At 42.2% G+C, this 22,251-nt stretch overlaps 1 protein-coding gene across 1 annotated transcript in view; it reads right to left on the bottom strand.

Moving 5' to 3' along the window:
• LOC117560078 (ephrin type-A receptor 6-like) overlaps positions 1-22,251 on the bottom strand; it is a 199,098-nt gene that overhangs the window by 2,603 nt on the left and 174,244 nt on the right. The window contains exons 9-16 of the mRNA XM_034236834.1: positions 19,401-19,468; positions 17,210-17,335; positions 16,546-16,731; positions 12,203-12,264; positions 11,563-11,772; positions 10,079-10,228; positions 913-1,106; positions 476-625 (exon numbers count right to left, since the gene is read on the bottom strand). Coding sequence (XP_034092725.1) covers positions 476-625; positions 913-1,106; positions 10,079-10,228; positions 11,563-11,772; positions 12,203-12,264; positions 16,546-16,731; positions 17,210-17,335; positions 19,401-19,468 — 1,146 coding nt within the window. The remainder of the gene's footprint in view (positions 1-475; positions 626-912; positions 1,107-10,078; positions 10,229-11,562; positions 11,773-12,202; positions 12,265-16,545; positions 16,732-17,209; positions 17,336-19,400; positions 19,469-22,251) is intronic.

Genomic DNA, 22,251 nt, shown 5'->3' with positions numbered 1-22,251 from the left:
CCACTTTATGATGTCATAACGATTTTTTTGCTTGAGTAACCATTAACCAATAACCACCCAAGGTAACCCCCCCCCACACCTTATCACCTGAATCTCCTCCTAGAGCACCATTGTGTTCTTTTTAACCAAATATCTCTCAGTGGGGAGTGGCTCCTTATTTTCATCTAAAGTAACAGACAGAGAATCAGCACTTTGGAAACAGGGCTGAAACAGAGGGGATTATGGGATGCTACAATGCACAATCTGTTAGGTGTTTCGAGCCAAACACTTCAGAGACATGTTTTGTATATATCTGAGACCTATAATATATTGTTGAAAAACAGTAAAATAGGGGACCTTTAACAAAAGCATCCCAATGCTTTCACAGGAGACATGACTTTTGAGTGTCCTTTAAGCAACACTGCTGCTACAAAATGCTGATTCTATTAGATTTCTTGCCCTTTTATAATGGGTATGCTTTAGCTTTGCTACTCACTCAATACTCATCCTTGCCACAGAATCCAATGTGTTGTAGCCAGCTGCCATGAAATTGCTCTTGTACTGACTCATCTTAATGGAGTCCAGCCAGTCGCCGATGGAGATGAACATTGGGTAGTCCATTTCCTCCCCCGGAGACTCTGGTAGACTTAAAAAACAAAAAAATAATAATGTCAGATCGTGCCAGTATTTCAAAAGCTGCTCAGAGATGGAGGACATACCCTACTGGCTTAAACTGAGTGACGAATATTTTTAACACGGAGGAAGAAGAGCAATTTATAAACTTTCACAAAATATTCAACATAGCCTGGATTTAGGGTCGATGTTCTATCACAGCTCATGGTTAGTTTTAACTTGTATTGCTTTAACCACTGTGACCTCGGCTCAAATAACCTTACAAAGCATTTCATGACACTAGGAAGTCTTCAATCGTACCTCTGAATGTCCTCTACCAGTGACAGTAGGCTGCTGGGGTTACGGATCAGTTTGTCCAAGAAGGAAACAACATCGGTACATTTGGGCCGATGACTCCTCTCCTTCTGCCAGCAGTGCAGCATGAGCTGGTGCAGAGCCACGGGGCAGCCCATCGGAGCCGGCAGCCTGTAGCCCTCTTCAATGGACAGGATCACCTGCAGAGAACATCACACCTGATGAAGGGAGACGTCCAAATGTGGCTGCTCTATTAGAAATGAATTAGCTTGAAAAATTGAGCTGTTCGGTTGGAAAGTTTTAGCTAGAGACTTGAAATTGAAATTGTGTAACAGTAACTTTTTGTCAAAAGATCCATTTAGAAATTGAAATAGTACTATAGGAAAAAATCCCATTAAACTGGGACGAATTTCTATTTGGGCTCGTGCTGTACATTCAATCCCCACAAACCTGAAAACAAAACCATTATTTTGAATTCTTACTGTAGCAGCAAAAAAAGTAATAACTAGAAAATGGCTCAAAGCGGACATCCCTTCTCTTGACAACTGGTAGGACAAAATCCATGAAATGTATGTTATGGAAAGAATCACTTTCTCAATGAGGCTTCAGGAAAAGACATTTGAGGAAATATGGAAAAAGTGGAGAATTTACATATCCCAAAGACGACCATCGCTTGTTTGACTGTTTCTATACACCGATTGAATATATATGTATAGTTGTATATGTATGGACACATGTATGTGTGTATGTGTATTGTATATGTATGTTGAAATGTATGCATATGTACATGTGTAGACATTTGCGATTTCAAACAACCCCTGTGTACTTTTTCGTTTTTATTTTATTTTGACACATTTTGTTTGCCATTTCATTTGTCATTTTCGGGTCTCTAAAAATACATGATTTGAAAAACTGTACTTTTATAATGTGACTCCAAATAAATAAAGAATAAAAAAAAAATAAAAATTGAAATTGTGGTCAAATGCGTCACTTCCGGGCAAAAATAACGGCTCCGCCCACTTTTGGGGGAAAACAACGCTGTCAGTTGAATGGCGGTCAATACAAATTCTGAAGTTTTTGCCAATCCGATCAGAAATTTAAAAAAACCGGAGATTTTTGGATCTTCAAAGAGCCCGATTCCAATGGCCAGACGGGCAAACAATTGCATTAAGCTATTAGAAATCGACGATCGGGCTCGATATATGGTTAAATATAGCAGTAGGCTATCGATTTTCATAGATGAGAGTAACATCTACGTCACTTTACGGCCCCGCCCACTTTTGGGGGAAACAACGCTGTCATTTGAATGGCGATCGAGCCTGAAACCACAGAGCTCTTCCTTTACTGTCCTTTCTTCTTAGAGGAAGTACAGAAACACTGAACTCTGGATTATTTGTAATGTTTGATGTGCAATAAACGACACGGCAGCTTGTTGGCATGATACAACTATTATGTTCCGCCTCGCTCATGAGAGTAACAGCTGGAGAAATTACAGCCTCGCCTACTGATTTTAATTTAACCATATATCAAGACTGATTGTGGATTACCAATGATCGAATGTAATTGTTTGCCTGACTGGCCATCGTAATCGGGCTCTTTGAAGATCCAAAAATCCACGGTTTTCCAAAAAATTTGATCGGATTGGCAAAAACTTCAGAATTTGTATTGACCGCCATTCAAATGACAGCGTTGTTTTCCCCCAAAAGTGGGCGGGGCCGTAATTTTTGCCCGGAAGTGACGTAGGTGTTACTCTCATCTCACACAGATAATAAAGATACTGATAAACTATACAGGGAGCATTGTTAGACATTGTATATATTTTCATTGCATGTAAGGTTTGAGGATCTGGGGTTGCATTTACAAAGCTTATAATACATGTCAATCCCACTGTCAAGGAGAGACTCTGAGGCATGAACTCAATTGCACGACACAGATAGTGTTCTCAAAAAATAAAGACTTTACTGGAATTTTACACAGTAATCAAAACAAGGAAAACAAATATACTCTTTCGAGGAAAACTAGCAAGTGATCAATGAGGTAGATCCGTGGGAAGTCCGTGAGGTAATCAGGAACGTGGGTCATAGTAAGACAACGAACTGACAATGAACAGGAGGAAGCTACCACAATATATACACAGGTAAAGGGGACACAGGTGGAAACAATCAGGGCGGGGAAAACAATCAAGGACGCAGGAGACAGAAGGGGGCGGGGAGCGTGGAGGCCTGAAATGAGAGGGATGATTAATTAAGGGAATAAACATAAAGCACAGGGCAAAGGGACATGACAAAACTAACATAAAGAATACACTTTCACTATTAGTTTCCTAGACATGACAGTACCCCCCCTTCTAGGGACGGCTCCTGACGGCCCAGGCTCCTCTGAGTTGAGGCGGTCAAAATCCTCAATGAGGCTTTTATCTATGACGAAGCGGGAAGGAATCCATATCCGCTCCTCAGGACCATAACCCTTCCAGTCAACCAGTAGCTGTCGCCCTCTACCCCTTTTCCGACTAGCCAATATCTTCTTGACGGTGTAAACCGGACCTCCATCAATCATCCGGGGGGGCGGGGGGGGGTTTGGCGGTGGGAACCATAGCGCTCTCCTTCAAGGGTTTTAGTTTCCCTACATGGAAGGTGGGATGTACCTTCATGGACCTGGGAAGCCGTAGTCTCACTGAAACCGGGTTGATGACCTTGGTGACGGGAAAAGGACCCACAAACCGGGGAGCCAATTTACGGGAGAGTACGTGGAGGGGAAGGTCTCGTGTAGAAAGCCAGACTTTTTGGCCTGGCTGGTATACAGGAGCTGGTCGGCGTTTTCGGTCTGCTGCTCTTTTCACCAGTTGTGAATTCCTGCAGAGGATCTTCCTAGCCGCAGCCCACACGCGCCGACAACGCCTGACCAGCTCGTGGGCAGACGGGACCGTGACCTCCCTCTCCGTGGCTGGGAACAGTGGCGGCTGGTAGCCATAAACAGTGAAATGGGGACAGGCCCGTGGCAGAAGTAGGGAGGATGTTGTGCGCATACTCAACCCAGGTGAGGTGCTCGCTCCAGGAGGATGGATTCTGGGACACCAAGCAGCGCAAACAGGTCTCCAGTTCTTGATTTAGGCGCTCTGTCTGGCCGTTAGACTCCGGATGGTATCCTGACGAGAGACTGACCGTGGCACCGATGAGGCGGCAGAACTCCTTCCAGAAGCGTGACACAAACTGGGGGCCCCGGTCGGAGACAATATCCTTTGGGAAACCATGAAGCCGAAACACATTATGCATCATGACCTCAGCCGTTTCCTTCGCTGAGGGCATCTTGGGCAAAGCAATGAAATGTGTCATTTTAGAAAAACGGTCCACTACCGTAAGAACTGTGGTTTTACCTCTAGAGAGGGGCAGGCCAGTGACGAAGTCCATGGAGATCTCTGACCAGGGTCTGTTGGGAATAGGGAGTGGTTGTAATAGTCCTATTCGCGCCCTGGAAGAGGTCTTGTTTCGAGCGCAGACAGGGCACGCCTCCACATACTCCTTCACCTCCTTCTCCATGGATGTCCACCAGAAACGTTGTTTTATGATGAACATAGTTCTCTTGACTCCAGGGTGACAGGTGAGCAGCGAAGTGTGAGCCCAGTGGATCACCTGTGGTCGCTCGGTCTCCTGAACGAAAAGCCGGTTAGGCGGGCAACCCCTTGGTGCAGGAGCTCCAGAATTGGCTCGTATTACCTCCTTCTCTACTGACCAAGTCAGCGCTCCTACCACCCGGTTTAATGGGATGATGGGTTCCGGCTCCTTGACTGCAGGCACAGGGTCAAACAGACGGGACAGAGCGTCAGGCTTGACATTCTGAGACCCCGGCCTGAAGGAAAGAACAAAGTCAAAACGGTTGAAAAACAAGGTCCACCTAGCCTGGCGGGAGTTCAGTCTTTTGGCCTTTCTTATATATTCCAAGTTTTTGTGATCGGTCCAAACCACGAAAGGATGCTCGGCTCCCTCCAACCAATGCCTCCACTCTTCCAGTGCCAGCTTCACGGCCAGCAACTCACGGTTTCCCACGTCGTAATTTCTCTCTGCTGGGGAGAGCTTCCTGGACAGGAAAGCGCAGGGGTGAAGTTTGTTGTCCTTCTGTAGTCGCTGGGAGAGGACCGCTCCCACCCCTTCGTTGGAGGCATCCACTTCTACCACAAACTGACGAGTGGTGTCCGGCAAGGTGAGTATGGGAGCAGAGGTGAACATTCCTTTAAGCCGAGAAAAAGCCTCCTCAGCCTGAGGAGACTACAAAAAAGGCACTTGAGGGGACGTGAGGACATGAAGATGGGCTGCAATAGCACTGAACCTCCGCACAAAACGTCTGTAAAAATTTGCAAAGCCTAAAAACTGCTGCACTTTCTTACGAGAGTCAGGGGTAGGCCAACAAGCTACTGCGCTAACCTTCTCTGGGTCCATCCTAACCTGACCCGGCGAAATGATGAAGCCCAAGAAAGTGACTGTCTCTACAAGGAATTCGCATTTTTCTGCTTTGACAAACAACCTATTCTTGAGCAGCTCTTGTAGAACCTGGCGGACATGTTGTTTATGGGTGTCAAGGTCAGGGGAGTAGATCAGAATGTCGTCCAGATATACAAAAACGAAACGGTTCAGAAACTCCCTCAACACGTCGTTGATCATAGCCTGGAACACAGCAGGAGCGTTTGATAATCCAAATGGCATTACACGGTATTCATAGTGGCCTGAAGGGGTGTTGAAACCCGTCTTCCATTCATCACCCTCCCTGATCCTGACTAAATGATAAGCATTACGCAGGTCTAACTTGGTGAAAACCTTGGCTCCCTGAAGCTGCTCGAAGGCTGACGAGATGAGAGGAAGGGGGTACCGGTTTTTAACCGTAATGTCATTGAGATGCGAGTAGTCAATACAGGGCCTAAGAGACCCATCCTTTTTCCCAACAAAAAAAACCCCCGCTCCTGCTGGTGATGAGGAAGGGCGAATAAGGCCTGTTTTGAGGGAGGCATCAATATAGTCCTTCATGGCCTCTTTCTCAGGTCCTGAAATAGCATATAGTCGACCCTTAGGAATTGTAGACCCAGCAATCAGGTCGATAGCACAGTCATAGGGGCGGTGAGGCGGAAGAGTCAGAGCCTTGGATTTACTGAATACTTCACTTAAATCGTGGTAGCAGGAAGGGACTGAAAGAGCATCAGGAAAATATATTTCTGGGATAGTTCCCTGCCTAACCCTCCCAGTGTTACCTCTTCTGTCAATCTCCGCTACCTGCTTAACACAGTGATCTCTGCAATTCTTTCCCCACCCCTCCACCCTCCCAGATTGCCAATCAATGTGAGGGTTATGAAGTTTCAACCAGGGAAACCCCAAAATGAGTGGATGTTGGGCTGAATTAAACAAGTGAAATGACATTGTCTCGTGATGGTTATCATCACATCTTATTTCTAAAGGCTCTGTTTGGTGAGTCACTTTAAACAACAGCCGCCCATCGAGAGCACTCGCTTCAAGAGGCTGGGGTAGAGGTTTAGTTTTTATGTCCAGTTTTTTAACTAAACCCCAATCCATCAGACTTTCGTCTGCCCCTGAGTCAATGAGTGCACCATGAGTAACCACATTGTCTCTGATGTTTACCTGGATGCGGGTCAGGGTGCGAGGAGGAAAGTCAGAGGAAGAGATCCGGCTCACCAACGTACTCCTCTTTATTGGTGAGCCTCCTCTTTTACCGGACAAGCCGCTTGTGGATGTCCGCGCTGCCCGCAGTAGAAGCACAGACCCTCCTTTAATCGACGCTGACGTTCTGCCATCGAAAGCTTGGCGCGGCCCAACTGCATTGGCTCCTCCACGGAGCCAGGGGGCGATGTTGTCCGGAACGCCGGTGAGGGGTGACGAGGCCTCCAAGAAGAAGTAGTATCCAGCGGCGAGCGTCTCCTCTGGGGAGGCGGATCAACCGCATCCTTGGATTTATTCCTTCTCCTCTCCGTCAAACGATTGTCTATCCGTATTGCCATGGATATGACAGAGTCCAAGTCAGCGGGCAGATCGAGAGGCGCTAGCTGGTCTTGTAGGGAATCCGAGAGACCGCTGACGAAAGCGTCAAACAATGCAGCGGAGTTCCAGCCGCTATCGGCTGCCATAGTCCGGAACTCGATGGCGTAGTCAGCCACACTCCGCTGATGTTGTTTCAGCTTAATCAGAGCCCGAGCTGCTTCCCTGCCCGGCGTGGTTTGATTGAAGATCTTTCTCATCGTGTCTATGAAGTTTTCCAGAGACACGCAGATGGGGGAGCCTCGGGACCACTCTGCCGTAGCCCACGCTGCTGCTCGGCCGGAGAGATGGGAGATCATGAAAGCCACTTTGGAATTGTCCGTGGGAAAAGCAGCCGGTTGGTGGTGATAGTGTAACTCACACTGCACCATGAACGTCCGGCAGCCCTCCGAGTCTCCGGAGTATTTTTCGGGTGGAGCCAGACGCATGGAAGTACTGTGCGGCTCAGTAGACCGGTTGGGATCAGAACCGGTCGCCGCCGGAACCGGGGGAGTCGTGGGAGGAGAAGCAGCCTGCAGGTGAGTGAGCACACGCTGGACCTCAGCTGCCAGCAGATTCACCTGGGTTGTCACCGATGATTGTAGTTCCCCGTGGCTGTTGGATAGGTGCTGCACTCCATGCTGTATGGCGGCCATCTGCTCTTCTTGTTGCCCAAGACGTTGGCCCTGAGAGCGGATGGCGTTCTTTAGCTGGTCTGAGTCGGCTGAGTTCATTTTAATGGTCAGTTCGTACTGTCAAGGAGAGACTCTGAGGCATGAACTCAATTGCACGACACAGATAGTGTTCTCAAAAAATAAAGACTTTACTGGAATTTTACACAGTAATCAAAACAAGGAAAACAAATATACTCTTTCGAGGAAAACTAGCAAGTGATCAATGAGGTAGATCCGTGGGAAGTCCGTGAGGTAATCAGGAACGTGGGTCATAGTAAGACAACGAACTGACAATGAACAGGAGGAAGCTACCACAATATATACACAGGTAAAGGGGACACAGGTGGAAAACAATCAGGGCGGGGAAAACAATCAAGGACGCAGGAGACAGAAGGGGGCGGGGAGCGTGGAGGCCTGAAATGAGAGGGATGATTAATTAAGGGAATTAACATAAAGCACAGGGCAAAGGGACATGACAAAACTAACATAAAGAATACACTTTCACTATTAGTTTCCTAGACATGACACCCACTTAAGTTATGGGAATATTATTTTGTGAATATCAAAGGAACATTTGTGTTCAATTTAAGTCAATTATAGCTTTTCAAAAACCACAGATCAGAATATTGTAAATAGTGAACTTGAACAAAGTATTTCACACAATTAAAACTCCTGTATTTTTGATTTTCTGAGGTCATTTTTGTTGCTTTTCACACAATGGTTTTCACAGCTGGAGATTTAACGAGTAGAAACAATAATGTCTCCAGCCACATTAGCGGCTCTGTGAGATTGTGGACTTGCATACAAGTGCTTATATTTAATTCAGGTGCTAATGAATATATTGTTCTTTAAAGACAGGAGGATTCATCATCAATCAAAGACTGTAAAAAACTTCATTGGCAATTAATTTGTAGTTTTTTTATAGCTATTTCAGTCTCGACCAAAGTTGTGAACTGACTGACAGGAACATTTCTATCAGAGTCGTTGGCATGGCTAATAACAGAAAAACAACAATGACATTTTATGAACTTTTGCAACATCGCTTTTTTTTTAATTAACCCCTTTCAAATTACACTGTCATTTCATATAAATCTATTGTAAAAAAAAGATAAATATTAGGCACGTAAAGATAAATAAATAACAGCTCTGCATTTTTTATGTTAAGCCTGCAGCATGAACCAGAGTTATATCATTATATTTAAGGTATTTTGTAAGCTTCTAACATTTCCCCTAACCTCCTCCTGGCATGTTTGACTTCCTGTGTAATACAAAATAAGTTTGAACTTGATCTTTTATTCATTCTGTTACTTCTGTACCAACAATCAGATCCAACATGTATCTCACATACGTGTAATTCTCTTTTTTATCTGGACCGATAGCATATATTAATGTAGCCTCCATACTCTAGATCTCCATATCATATCTGCGAGTCTATGGGAAAGTAGAGATCCATGTATCTTTGTAGGGAGCAGCGGTAAGCGGCTGCCCAGGATGAGATAGTGTTTGGCTGCTTTTGCTGCTTGGTTGGCCTTTTGCCTTGGAAAGCACTTCTAAGCAATTCCCAAACAGCACCAATCCTCCTCAAACCCTGGGACCTTGGTGAATGTGTGTGTGTGTGTGTGTGGGTGTCTGTGTATAGATGTGTACGAGTCTGTGTGTAAGGGGTTGAAGGGATTACGGTGGAGCTTTCACACTCAGCGGAGAGAGGGATGGATCTGCTTCCTCCGTGGCCCCTTCAATCCCTGACCACAGCCCTGGGATCAGCGGGTTGCTCAGCCACACTGAATCCAGAGCTTTAAACTCCCCCTCTATCAGAACCATGTCCTCTGAACCTCTGACCTTCAATGCTCTTTTCCTTTCCCTTTCCCTCATCCTTTTCATCCTTTTGGTATATCTCCCCAGCATTTCTGTTGCACCCCTCCTCTCTCTCAGAGGTAGGCTTTTGATGTGAGGAAACAGTCAGGGAGCAGGTTAAAGGGCAGCGATTTTAACAGATATAACGGAAAATAAACTTAGAATTTCCTCAGTGGAGCGGGACGTGAATTGAGATGTCAATATTGAGGTGTGCCGCAGTTCTAGAGGTGAGAGAACTCGTCTTGTGAGGGGAATATTGTGGAAACAACATGAACGAGTCTCTGACATCCTCTAGGAACGAGATGCCTCAGGAATAGTTTGCTGGAAAGGTAAAACACCAAGAGGGTTTCAGCGTTCACAATAAACTCAAATGCAGGTTCACAAAATGATTGAGCGGCCTCTTAACCTACAAATAAAGTGTTGAATATGAAGTACATTGTATTTAAGACATGAGCTTTTGTGAGATTTGAGAGCTTTTTAATTGAGTCAGTAGGAAAAATGACATAGTCACGCAGTTACTACTATATCGTTATCTTTGTTTCTCTGAAGACCATATTCCCGACTACTTATTTTGCATAAGTGTTGTGACAAACAACACGAGACAACCGTTGTGATGTCAACAGTACTCACATCCTGATTGGACATCTCCCAGTATGGCCGCTCCCCGTATGACATCACTTCCCACATGACAATGCCATAACTCCACGCGTCGCTTGCTGAGGAGAACTTCCTGTATGAGATGGCCTCGGGAGCTGTCCACCGGATGGGGATCTTACCACCCTGTACACACACATAAATAAAACAGGTTCAATTAAATCAAAGTAATTATGTTACGCATGCTCTCTTATTCTGACCCTTTCTGTGTTTATCACCTCAACCTCTTTCAACCACAGTGCTGTGGAGTAGACAGTTAAACTGCAACTCCACAGACACAGCATTTCCTTCACACAATAACCTCAGTACAAGCCAGGAAATGGAGGTCACTGTGGGCTCAGACAGGTTTACAGAAAAGCATCATTTCAGTTTTTTGCCATCTAAGGCAACTTTATTTCCCCCTGATTTGGAGGGAGAATTCAGGACAATTATGATGTGATGCATTAATTGGCTGATGTCTTAAGCTTATATTGATAGCATTGGTCTACTAATACAATCTGTGAATGGGCAATTTAAGTGTTCCAAGTGCAGAGTCCAGACTGACAAGACTTCAATCAAACGATAATCATACTTTGGAGAATAAAAATGATAAGCATCAGCAGCAGCAGGTAAGTGTTTTTGCACTTACCTGCAGTGAAACCACAGAGCAGCTGGCAGGGAGTGTCTTGTAAACTCGCAGCGCATGTCTGTAAATTGAGTTGCTGTTTGCTGGTTTCCTTCTAGCTCCACTCCTAATGAGGTTCTCTCACAAAGCCAGGAGAAGTCAGCGAACTGTCAGCGAGCATGGCTGAACTGAGAAAAACTCGTGTCCTTGTTATTACTGCTCTGGTGCTGTCACAACTGACATGTGCATTGTTTTAAATAAATGCATTGTTCTAGTATCCCATCCGCCGGATGTCTTATATCAAATTATAGTTACTACGGTTGAAGACACTAAGGGTTAGATCGTTTTTTGGAACAAGGACAGATGATCTAACAACCACTACATTTACATTTTTTTCACATAGTCAAAGTTTTAGGCAAGAAAACAGCAGAATAAAGTCAAGTAAAACAAGTAAGCATGTAGAATAATAAAATAAGTATGAGATGTTAAGTGCTGTAGCTATTTGTACTTATTTGTACTGTGTCCTGTAGCGCTAAAACAGGCAAAGCTTGCTTTATAAGAAAAGGAAAACAACGGTTCTTTTTGGTGGACTTTCAATATTATCATCATAACATTTTGAAATGCAAATACAGAATTCATTTTGCCGAACTAAGGGTTTCAGCACATTGCCCGGTTTTTAAGATGAGCAGATGGTTTACCTTGCATATTACAACAAATGAATTACTCAATGTAATCCCAGTGAAAGTATTTATCATAAAGGTGTTATATTTCGAATGAATTCAGATGTGTTACATCTAGTAATAAGTAAGCAGCGGCTGTTTGGTTTGCGAGGTGTGTGTGTGTGTGAGGTGTGTACCGTGGTGGTGTAAGCAGCCTCCGGGTCGTCCTCCAGAACTCGACTCAGGCCGAAGTCTGACACTTTACACACCAGGTTGCTGTTGACCAGGATGTTTCGAGCTGCCAGGTCTCGGTGAACGTAGCCCATGTCTGACAGATACTTCATGCCCGAGGCGATGCCACGCAGCATGCCCACCAGCTGGATGACAGTGAAGTGACCGTCGTGTTGCTGACAGGGAGAGCAGGACAGAGGGAAGAATCAGAAGTCATGGCAGAAAAGCAGAAATAGCAACAAGAGAAAGAAGGAGGGTCGATAGCATAAACAAAAAAAGACAAAGGATAACACTGATAGAATCATAATGGTATGCATTGAGCTACATGATAAACAACAGGGAATACTGACAGTGATTTTGTCGAAAGAAACAATTGTATGTTAAGAATCATGCTGGCAGTTTATTGATAGGACAATAGCTCTTATTTAAGCTTCCAGGAGCCAACAAAGTGACAAAGTTAACAAGCCTGTATTACTCATTTTTAAATACACTTGGCCCATAGCTATGGTGCACTATAGTTAAACTGAGATCAAAGGTGATCTTGCTATCCTGAGGCAGGAAACAGATATATTCATACTTGAGTTCTCCGATCACATCAACACTTACCCTCAGAAACGAGTCCAGTGATCCATTTTCCACATACTCCACCACAATCATCACAGGCCTGCCTGCAAACACACAAACGCAACACACGGAAAGATAAGATATGGAAAGTACTGTAGAAGCTGATCATCAGCCATCATCACTTTCTGAACAAATACTATGATGCACAGTTTAAAGCTCATAAAATAAATCAGTAAATATTGTGATGATTTTTATCAAAATTGATTTTTTTCTTGCTAAAATTCAACATATTTTGAGCATAATAAATGAAATAACTTGTGATTTTTAAGCACATGAATGACTGCATGTGTGAACAACACACTAATATCCCTTTATAATAAACTCAGTATCAGGGCTTCTGTGAAATCACAAGTGTAAAACTGCAATTATTTCCATCATATTGGATGGGCATGATGCTGAATCAGATATTATGATTATTATGCAAAACACCTCCATTTTCAAATGTCAATGCATCTTTTATCCTCTATTATGTATTGTTAGCATCTAAACTTGTGCACACGGAACAACATGAAAACATGGGGCAATTCAGATCAGCATGTTATATTAATGACTCAAACTATTAGTCATGGCTTTCACCTCTGATGGAGCACAAGATATTGTTCTGAGTCATGCAGGTGGGACAACATCACACTGTGTAGATATTTTTGATATACTTTATTAATCCCCGTGGGGAATTTGTTTCTCTGCATTTGACCCATCCTAGTGTTAGGAGCAGTGGGCTGCCATTTTGAACGACGCCCGGGGGGCAGTGTAGGGAACGGTGCCTTGCTCAGGGACACCTCGGTAGCACTTGGTCTTGCCGGGACTTAAACTGGTGACCTTCCAGTTGCCAAGCCAAGTCCCTATCGACTTCGCCACCACCGCCCTAATATGTGTGTATGTGTGTGTGGCTGGGCAATAGAAAGCAACAATATGTTTGTGGAAACACACAGACCATCAGCTGTTGATTGAAGCATCGAGTGAAGACGCTCAAATCATATAATTTCCGAAGGGACGTGTTCAGTATTCAGTCCATGTATTACATGAAACATTAGTTGGAAACAGGTGCAAACACACAAACTGTTATTGTTTCCCCACAGAGGATCCCTACGGTGCTACAGATTGACTGCTCTACAGCTGGGCGGCGGTTGTCCACGCCTGTGTGAGCTGTACAACATTCAGAGCTGCTGGAAAGAGAAATACAAATCTTAATGTAGTGAAGAAACACCATGACATCACACCCCAGATTCAAGGAGCTTTTTTAAATCATGTGGGATTGTGAAATATCATATTGTGGAAGATGGAGTGCCACTTCTAATGTCACTGGGAGGATTTGTAAAAGTGTTCCTATAATACATCAGAACGGCTTTATAGGCTGCAGGATGTTTGCGGTTTTATAAGAGCACAATGTGTGATATCGGTGTCACTTTACTGTATAGAGTAAACACTTTTGATCCGGACACAAAGAGATATAAAGAGAAACAGCTCGTGACATATCAAATCAAGTCTAAATGACATCTGTCACCATCCACTTTCTCCCATCAATGGTTTTATGATTGCTGTGACCGACAGGCAAGAGCTTCACTGTGAGAGTACTGCTTCTATGTATCAGCCTTTGGAAATCAGACACTAGTTTTAAACTGGGATGTTTTGAACATTATCTTTGAATAAAGATTGATTTGATATAAATAGTAACATTTAAGGTTTTTAATGTGACAAATTACATTTGATCAGAAAGAGTCCAAACTGACAGCTCATTATAGAGAAAATACACAAATAACCGTTGTAGCCTAATCTGAGTATTTTGGTGAATTTAAACAGGACTATGGTTTTCAACAGCCCATTCTATTAAAACCATGTTACTCATCTTTCCATCATTATGGGACTAATGGGTCGGCACTTGGAATCTAAATAGTTTTCTGAAGCATCATTACCAAAAAAGAACACAAACAACTGTTGATTAGATCGGCAGAGTAACACAAAGGTTACAAGAAATAATGTTAGCTTATTTTGCTTGTAAGAACCAGGGCTATGTGTTGATTGACAGCAAGATAGACCAATCGGTTTGTGTACCACCCTGACTTATATAGTGTACTGCCTGCACTAGAAAACACATTTCAAAAAGGTTTTTTACTTTGCCTTGTCTTTTACGCTGCATGCTTTAACGCCAAAAGAAATGCCAAATTGGGATCAATGAAGTACTTCTTATCTTATCTTAAGAGGAAGGCTTTAAGCAGGGAGATGGAGGTTTAGTTTGGCAAATTCATGTTGGATATCATTCTCAAAGCCACTTTTTGAAAATGTGTTTGAAGCATCTGGGTACATCCAAAATGCAAGACATTGTAAAATAAATATGCTAACCATGTTCATGGCCATGAACTTCTCTCCTCCTGCACCTTAAGGTTAGACATGTTGAACATGTGTGGGTGAACAAATAATAGCTCCTTGAGAAAATGTGCATGCTTTGTGATCTGCACCTTCATAAATGTAATGTAGTTATTATAATTGATGTTGAGTCTTGCAGTTAAGGAACCCTAAGAACAAGCATTCTGTGGTATACACATACATATTCACCATGATGATATTCACTTTCTAACAGCTTGAATTAGTTTATCATTTAAAATAATTAAATGAAGCACAACATCAACTCAAGGGGAATGTTGATCCTAACCCTCCACAAGAGTAAAGAAGGCGCGTTGGGTTTATGGATGGATGCATCAAAAGACTGACAGACAATCATGCACATGTTTCTTCTTTTTAATCTGCAAAATGGTTTCATCATACCCTTCAAATGTGCAGATACTTCTCCCCAACACCAATCCAGGAGGGATAGGCAGGAAATGATTTGATCAAGCTTGGCTTTCCTGATTTAATTAGCAATGACTGAAAACAATATATACTTATGCAGTGCAGCGCGTGAACAAAAACAAACGCACCTGTTCACCAGAGTCAAATGTGTCACCTGTTATTTCAGAGCAGGTACAGCAGTCAGTCACAGCACAATACTCACTATAATTAGTCTCTGAAGAACAACAACAGATGTGGGGAGTTACACATTGAGAAAGTGAGCTAAAAACAAAAGACGGGCAGAAAATATATACTTTTAAAGAACAATGTCTCTCTATTTACCCCACTGTCACATCTTTATCCCCAGTACCTACATATAAGTACTTAATGAGATGAAAACCGGCCACTCACAATATTTTTTATTTATTTTTCCTCATACGATGTTGCTCAGTTTTCTGTGGGATTTGTTTCACTCAATTGCTTCAGAGATGTTTGACTGTAAAATATACAGTTTAATATATTGGTGCTAAACATCAGCAACCAGCAGCTTTTATGTAATAATGGCTGTATTGGCCTTTAAAGACCCTTATCAGCCGAATCCTTGTCAGCAGGGTCAGAGCTGAGGAGTGTCCTCTATCTACATTCAGGGGGGTAAGAAAGTCTTAAGGGGACACATTTATATTCACAGCGATGTCTCAGTTTATACGAATCCTTGTAAAAACAACCATATGTTGCGCTGGGTGAACCCTGTAAAACAAGGCTCATTAACAAGTCCACACACACACACACACACACACACACACACACACACACACACACACACACACACACACACACACACACACACACACACACACACACACACACACACACACACACACACACACACACACACACACACACACACACACACACACGCTCAATCACTATTGGTGTGTACAAGAAGTCCATGAACAGACACACAAGGCTAAACACATCTATCTATATACAAAGGAAAACTTCGTCAGCTCACTAATCAAATACATTCGAAGAAAAACACATCAGGACTTCTTGTTCCATACCAAAAATTGCAACCCTATGAAATGATTTCACTGTCATTTTCCATTCAAAACAAACACAGACTTTACCCATCAGACTGAGGTCTCTGCAGTATCTCTAATAGAAAGACGTTTGTCTGACACTGTTCTTTTCTTTATCTATCAGAGTAACTGAGTGAATGTCCATAGGAATATGCACCACATAAAAGAGGATTGTACAAAAGAAGAAGTAGAGCGGCTTCAGGCAGTCATCAACAGTGTTGTTGCTGCAGCATCAAAGAAATGCATGCTTCAATTCGGCTGTGAAAATGTTCACGTTTCTTTTTTTTTTATAGCCACTTCAAAACATTTCTCAATATGTTTTTCTTTTAACATCTATAAATATGTTTTTCCAATATAAGCAAAATAAACTTGTTTGGTTTCATCAGTGGTAGATAAATTAGTGGTGAGGGTCTATTGCTAAAAATCATGTAATCGTATGCACAATCTTAGTTAAATTGCATGTTCCTCAACACTACTTACTTTTGGTGACCACCCCCTCCAGCCTGATGATGTTGGGGTGGTCAAACTGGCCCATGATTGACGCCTCACGCAGGAAGTCCCGCCTCTGACGTTCCACATAGCCGCCCTTCAGGGTCTTTATCGCCACGGCGATCTCCTTTTTCCCTGGGGTTCTGAGGCGCCCGCTGCACACCTCGCCAAACTCACCTAACACACACACAGAAAAAGAACCACACACCATCAGCAGGCAGTTAGTCCTCCACCGGGGGGCACTGTTGCAGTTCCCATCTAAACTCCAGCATTATTGCCTCTTCTCTGATTAGTTCAACTTCATGAAATTGTCCCCTTCACTTTCTAAAAAAAGCCTTAAATATATTCTTATACGTTCTTTTGTTCTCTAAACCTTTTTAAGCTTTAATATTCCTACAGTCTGCGCAGAGGAAATGACAGTGAGACACTGGGAAATGGAAAAAGCCTCCTCTTTAGTGAGTACAATGGAGAGGAGGGGGTTCACGGCAATTATACGTGCGGAATTAAAATATATCCTCTCCTATGGCACATTTAAAGCTATTGTTATTCTTACCAACACAAACTGATCCACTTTCGCCCACATGGCGGAAGGTAGAGAGTAGAGATACAAGTGGATGAGTGTATTATGGTGTGTGTGCAGGCGTGTGTGTTATACCGGCTCCGATCACCCTCTCGATGCGGATCCTGGAGGGGTCAATCTCCTTGGTGAACTCGTGGACGGCCTGCGTGGGGTCCTCATACGTGTCAGGGTCCACATAGGTCTTTATTCCAGGGAACGGGACTGTGAGGACAGAGAGTAATATATAGGGGCAATGCTCAAATTTGATGAAGATTTTGTAAATAAACATACATTTGAACTTCGAAATAAAGGATGTATGAAAATAGGCTGTCACTGCCTTTAACCTCTACAGTACTGCTACTGCTTCACCACCACAACCACTATTTCTCCTACTGCTGCTGCAACAAAGAGCCTTCTAACCAACCAGGAGGGGAAAAGTGTGCAATTTGAAATACTAGAAAAATATGATTTGATCAATTAATATATTAACATATTTTGGTTATGTGGAAAATAAACACCCAACCAAGAAATTTGGGGTTGACCTTTACAAATGGATTGTAAAAAAACAACAACTTCCAGCTACAATAAGCTGCCTGCACAGCTTATTGTACGCAGACCAAAAAAGTATAAATGTGTAACACCAAAGCATCATCTAGATAAAAAATATCTGCCAAGTGAGCAGCCCTGCATTAAGCGACAATACAAATGAATTCAACATCAATATGGTCTCTCTTTAGACAAATAGCTTATGAGCCATTTTCCCACTTGTTTTTACTATGACCTGGGAGCAAATTAAACAATTCATCCCGTCTGTATGTTCAATATCTGCTCTCCGACAAAGCACAGCAGCAAAATCTTTACCTCCCTGAGACTTCCACACACAAACCGAACACCCCGCTGATAGATTGTTCTCCCTCTGTCTTTGGCTGAGAGGCAGCAGGGCGGCATGCTGAGCCAGTCTTTAACTGGGGCAAGGTTTGAGCCAGCGTCCACCCTGTTGAAGTGTCCTTGAGCAAGTCAGTGACTCTTTAACAGCCTGCTGCTGTTCTGCCTCTGACCTCCTAGTGGAGGGGGGGTGAGGGTGGGGGGGCTAGACAAAGGCAGCTTTTCTCCTTCAGGGAATCCATACAGAAAACAGAAACGACAATGGGTCGTCTCTGATGCATGAACCAGCAAACCCGTTGAGCCCTTTCTCCTCCTGTAGCTTCTGCTAAACACCTCTAAACTTTAGACAAGAGGTACAGGGTTTTGAAAACACATAAAATGACATAGAAAATGTGGCAGCTTGTTAGCCAGCTAAAATATTCAGTATTTATTTCTTCTCTAACCTTTGGATATATGTATGTTGGTTTCTAAACCTTAATTAAATAGTTCTCTTAAAGTCACCTCATTCCTCTATTCCTCTACCTTACCTTCGGTTGCCCTTCATTCCCTCATTTCTCTCTCCTTTCTGTTTTACCAATCTTCTTTTGTCCCGCTCCAATCTTTGCCTCTACGCTCACTTTTAAACATCTTCCTTTTTTTCCATCTTGCAACTCTCATTTTCATTTGTGATTTTCATGACAGGAATGAAAAGTTGGGTATTAAAAAACAAAAGAAGGAAAGGTAGAAGAGTGCAGAAGTAGACAGCTCAGGGATGCAGCATGTAACCAGATTAATCAAAACAGAAAGAAAGAAACGCTCAAGTAGAACATCAAATGAAACTCAAGGGGAGTTGAGGAGGAGTGCTGCAGAGGGGGAGACAAGGAGATGAAGGAGCGTTTGCTCTGTTGACTAGTTTAATGTCTTAATGTCTAAAACTACCGTATACATGCCACATTTCCTACTTCTTTTTCTTGCTAGCATTTCTAACAATAGCAAGTCAATATTTTGCATTCTGTACACGCTTTGTAATGTGGGCCGTCATTGCTGTGCAACATTAAAATATGCATAGGCACAGAAACACAGGAAATGATCCATGGAGCAGCACTACTGTAGTGCTTGCTGAATGCAAAGAGGAGCAGGTGGTTAGCCTGCTAGCTGCTAACTGTGGCTCAAATAATCAATTTTTCCTCTGCTCTTTTTGGCAAAGACACAAATAAATAAATGAAACCTGACTCACCAAATCTTAAGGAAGTCTTGCAAACGTTATTTCAGACAAATACATACTTTAAACCAATGTTTTATTTCAATACAATATCAAATGTAGACTTTGCAGATTTCCCCATTCTGTCTTTACGATATCATTTAAAGTTACTCTTAACTCTGTTATCACAGTGAGAAAAGAAAGGTAGACTGATAGATTTACCATGTCCATTCTGATAATTGGTCCTTTTCTCCTCTGAAGTCATCTTGGCCTTAAAGTACCACTGACACCTGGAAAACACATTAACAGACAGCGTTAAAGGGGTTTCCCTTAAATGTGCAACAATATTAATATCTGGGACCCCTACACTACATGGGAAGGACCCTTGAGCAGCCTGGAATAACAAGTCTTATTTGGTTTTGTGTTCAAATGAATTATGATAAAAACTTCAAAAACGTTGTGACATGCTGTTCTGTAGGTGACTGGAGTAATAGTTAATGACTAGTAGGGATAAAGTCATTCTTTGCTGAAAACCAGAACATGTTTACATTGAACACATTCCTAAACTATCTCATTGTACCATAACATCACAGAGGCAATTTAAAATGAGAATGAATGACACTAAATAGGAAATGAAAGAGAATGAAACCAAGCAAAGTGTTTGACGATCATCATTTGAAGAAAATATTTCCGGAAGACGTTGAGTCTGGCCCTGGAAGAGATGGTTTCCAGGTTAAATAATACAAAGGAAAGTTGTGTGCAGAAGTATACACATACACCCACATTTCAAATAAAATAAATTGAACAGAAAGTCTTTCACAAAGATAATTAAATGTTATATAATTAAATTCTATAAAAGAGAAAAACACTTGAATCCCTGATGCAGACGCTCCCCCGACCTCATGTGTGCGTCTGTGGTCTGTTTGTGTGAGAGTTATCTGGGCACTGAGACACCGGGAGACAGCCAACGACTGATAAAAAAAGCTGCTGCCAAGAAAGTCTGAAAAGCTGAGAGATTAGATGACAGCATCTGCAAAAGACCAAGAGGAAGAATTTATCCAAATAGATGCTGCTCTGAAATAAAAAGTAGAGAAAACACAAAGTACCCTGTCAGAATCACACATAGAACCAAAAACAGAGTTCAAGGCAAAGCACGGTGTGCAGACAAGACACAGAATAATCAAGTAAAAGCCAATTAAGCACAGTGTTATATTTGAGGAAAAAATAAAATGACCACTTAACATTTGTCATGAGTTTTTTTGTACATACAGATGTATAGTGCTACGGTATACGGGTGGACTCTGCTAAGGTCATGTTTTTGTTGGCTCTTTTAGGGTGCCATACCTTGATGGAATGTGGATGGAGATAACCTGCCCCAACACTGTCATTTACTTTTAATAAACCCTTATTTGAGTTTTACCTGCCTTCCCTGATTATATTGGAACTTTACAAACGGTTTGGGAATTTATTTAATGGAACAATAGTTTAAACTAAGATACTTTTTAGACTAAGTGGTCTAGGAACTTGCATTGGTGCCACCTTACACCAACTGAGTGTTGCACACATACTGTTATACATTTAGTGAAGTTTAGGCAATCTAAACTACTTGGATTAAGTAGGAAAATATTGTCATGTTGACACATATTAACGTCATGGTTTAAAAGATTAGATAAGATAAGATGGATCTTTATTAATCTCCGTGGGGAAATTCAGTAATGTTGTCAGCAACCACAGCCTCCCATGCCACACACGTTGTGTATGCAACCACCTATAGACTACTTATTTTGCAACTTTAACATATATTTAATATGACATACTACTGGTGCCTTGACAGTAATATCTTTTAAGAATATCTTTAACACAGGGTCACTGTAAATGATTGAACCAACAATATATACAATAACTTTGCTGTTAAGGACACACTCAAATACTGTGAAAAGGGACTATAAATGAACCCTATTGTAATTTAGAATGCAGATTAATCTCAAATGCAATCCCATGTTTGGACCCTTCAGAGGTAATTCCATGAAATACAGACAGAAGTCACTTTCTTCTCTTTGTGTTTCCATCACAATAAAACTTCAACAACATGTATGATTGAAAAATGTATATAGTACACATCTGTAAGGTTATATAAAGCCTGCTTTTTGTCATTCAAATATCGTTGACCGCTACCTGAAAGAACAGTGATGGCTTCATTCACACACGCCAAGACTTAGAAAGGACCTGCAGTGCTGATGAAGTATCTGGAGCTTGGTGTGTGGGAGGGAGAGGCTGGGGAAGAGCGCTGAGATGGAAAATAATGATATGAAGTAAGGTACTCTCACAGGCACAATCACTGATGAATTTTATAACCTATTTTGCAGTAGAGGGCTTAATTAATGACCGTGAGCGAGAGAGACCTTCACTCCCACTTCTCACTCGTGGACCCCCCAATACATTTTATTATATTTCAGCTTTAATAGACATACTATAGAATTCTTCTGCCAGTTTCTTAGAGTTACACCACACTTAAAACATCTTTTAAATGAGAACACCCAAGGTTTTGACTTGTTTTTCTTATGATAATAATGCGTTTGGCATGAGATACGGATAAAAGCAGAATATTTTTGGAAGGCTGTCATTTTCCCCCTGCTCTGGAAAACAACAAACATCAAACAAACAAAAAGAACATAATTCATTAATCAAAACACATTTTTTGACAATGTTCAAATAATTTTTTTTTCGTGTAACAAATGATAATCGAGTATTTTATTTATCGCAATGCTGTAAAGGTGGGACAGGACATGATTTCCATATCTCTCTGTATTCACTCTTACTTTAGTGGTCTGTCCGTTATTTTCAGAACTTGGCTGTGTTTGATACGGAAAGAATATGTTAACAGATCTTATAGAGGATTTCCATTTTCATTTGTGGGTATGTATTCAAATGAAAGACAGATATTTAAGATTTAGATATGTATTATCACAAAGTTAGTCCACCGATGTGGTATATAGACTTCGAAATACTAGGTGGAAAGTCACTTCAGAGTCAAAATGCAGAAAATCACATTACATTTTGCCACGTATATTTG

Source organism: Gymnodraco acuticeps, unplaced genomic scaffold, assembly GCF_902827175.1.
Source record: "Gymnodraco acuticeps unplaced genomic scaffold, fGymAcu1.1, whole genome shotgun sequence".
NCBI lineage: Eukaryota > Metazoa > Chordata > Actinopteri > Perciformes > Bathydraconidae > Gymnodraco > Gymnodraco acuticeps.
Note: the sequence above shows the minus strand (reverse complement) of the source record. Positions and strands in the feature narration are given on the sequence as shown.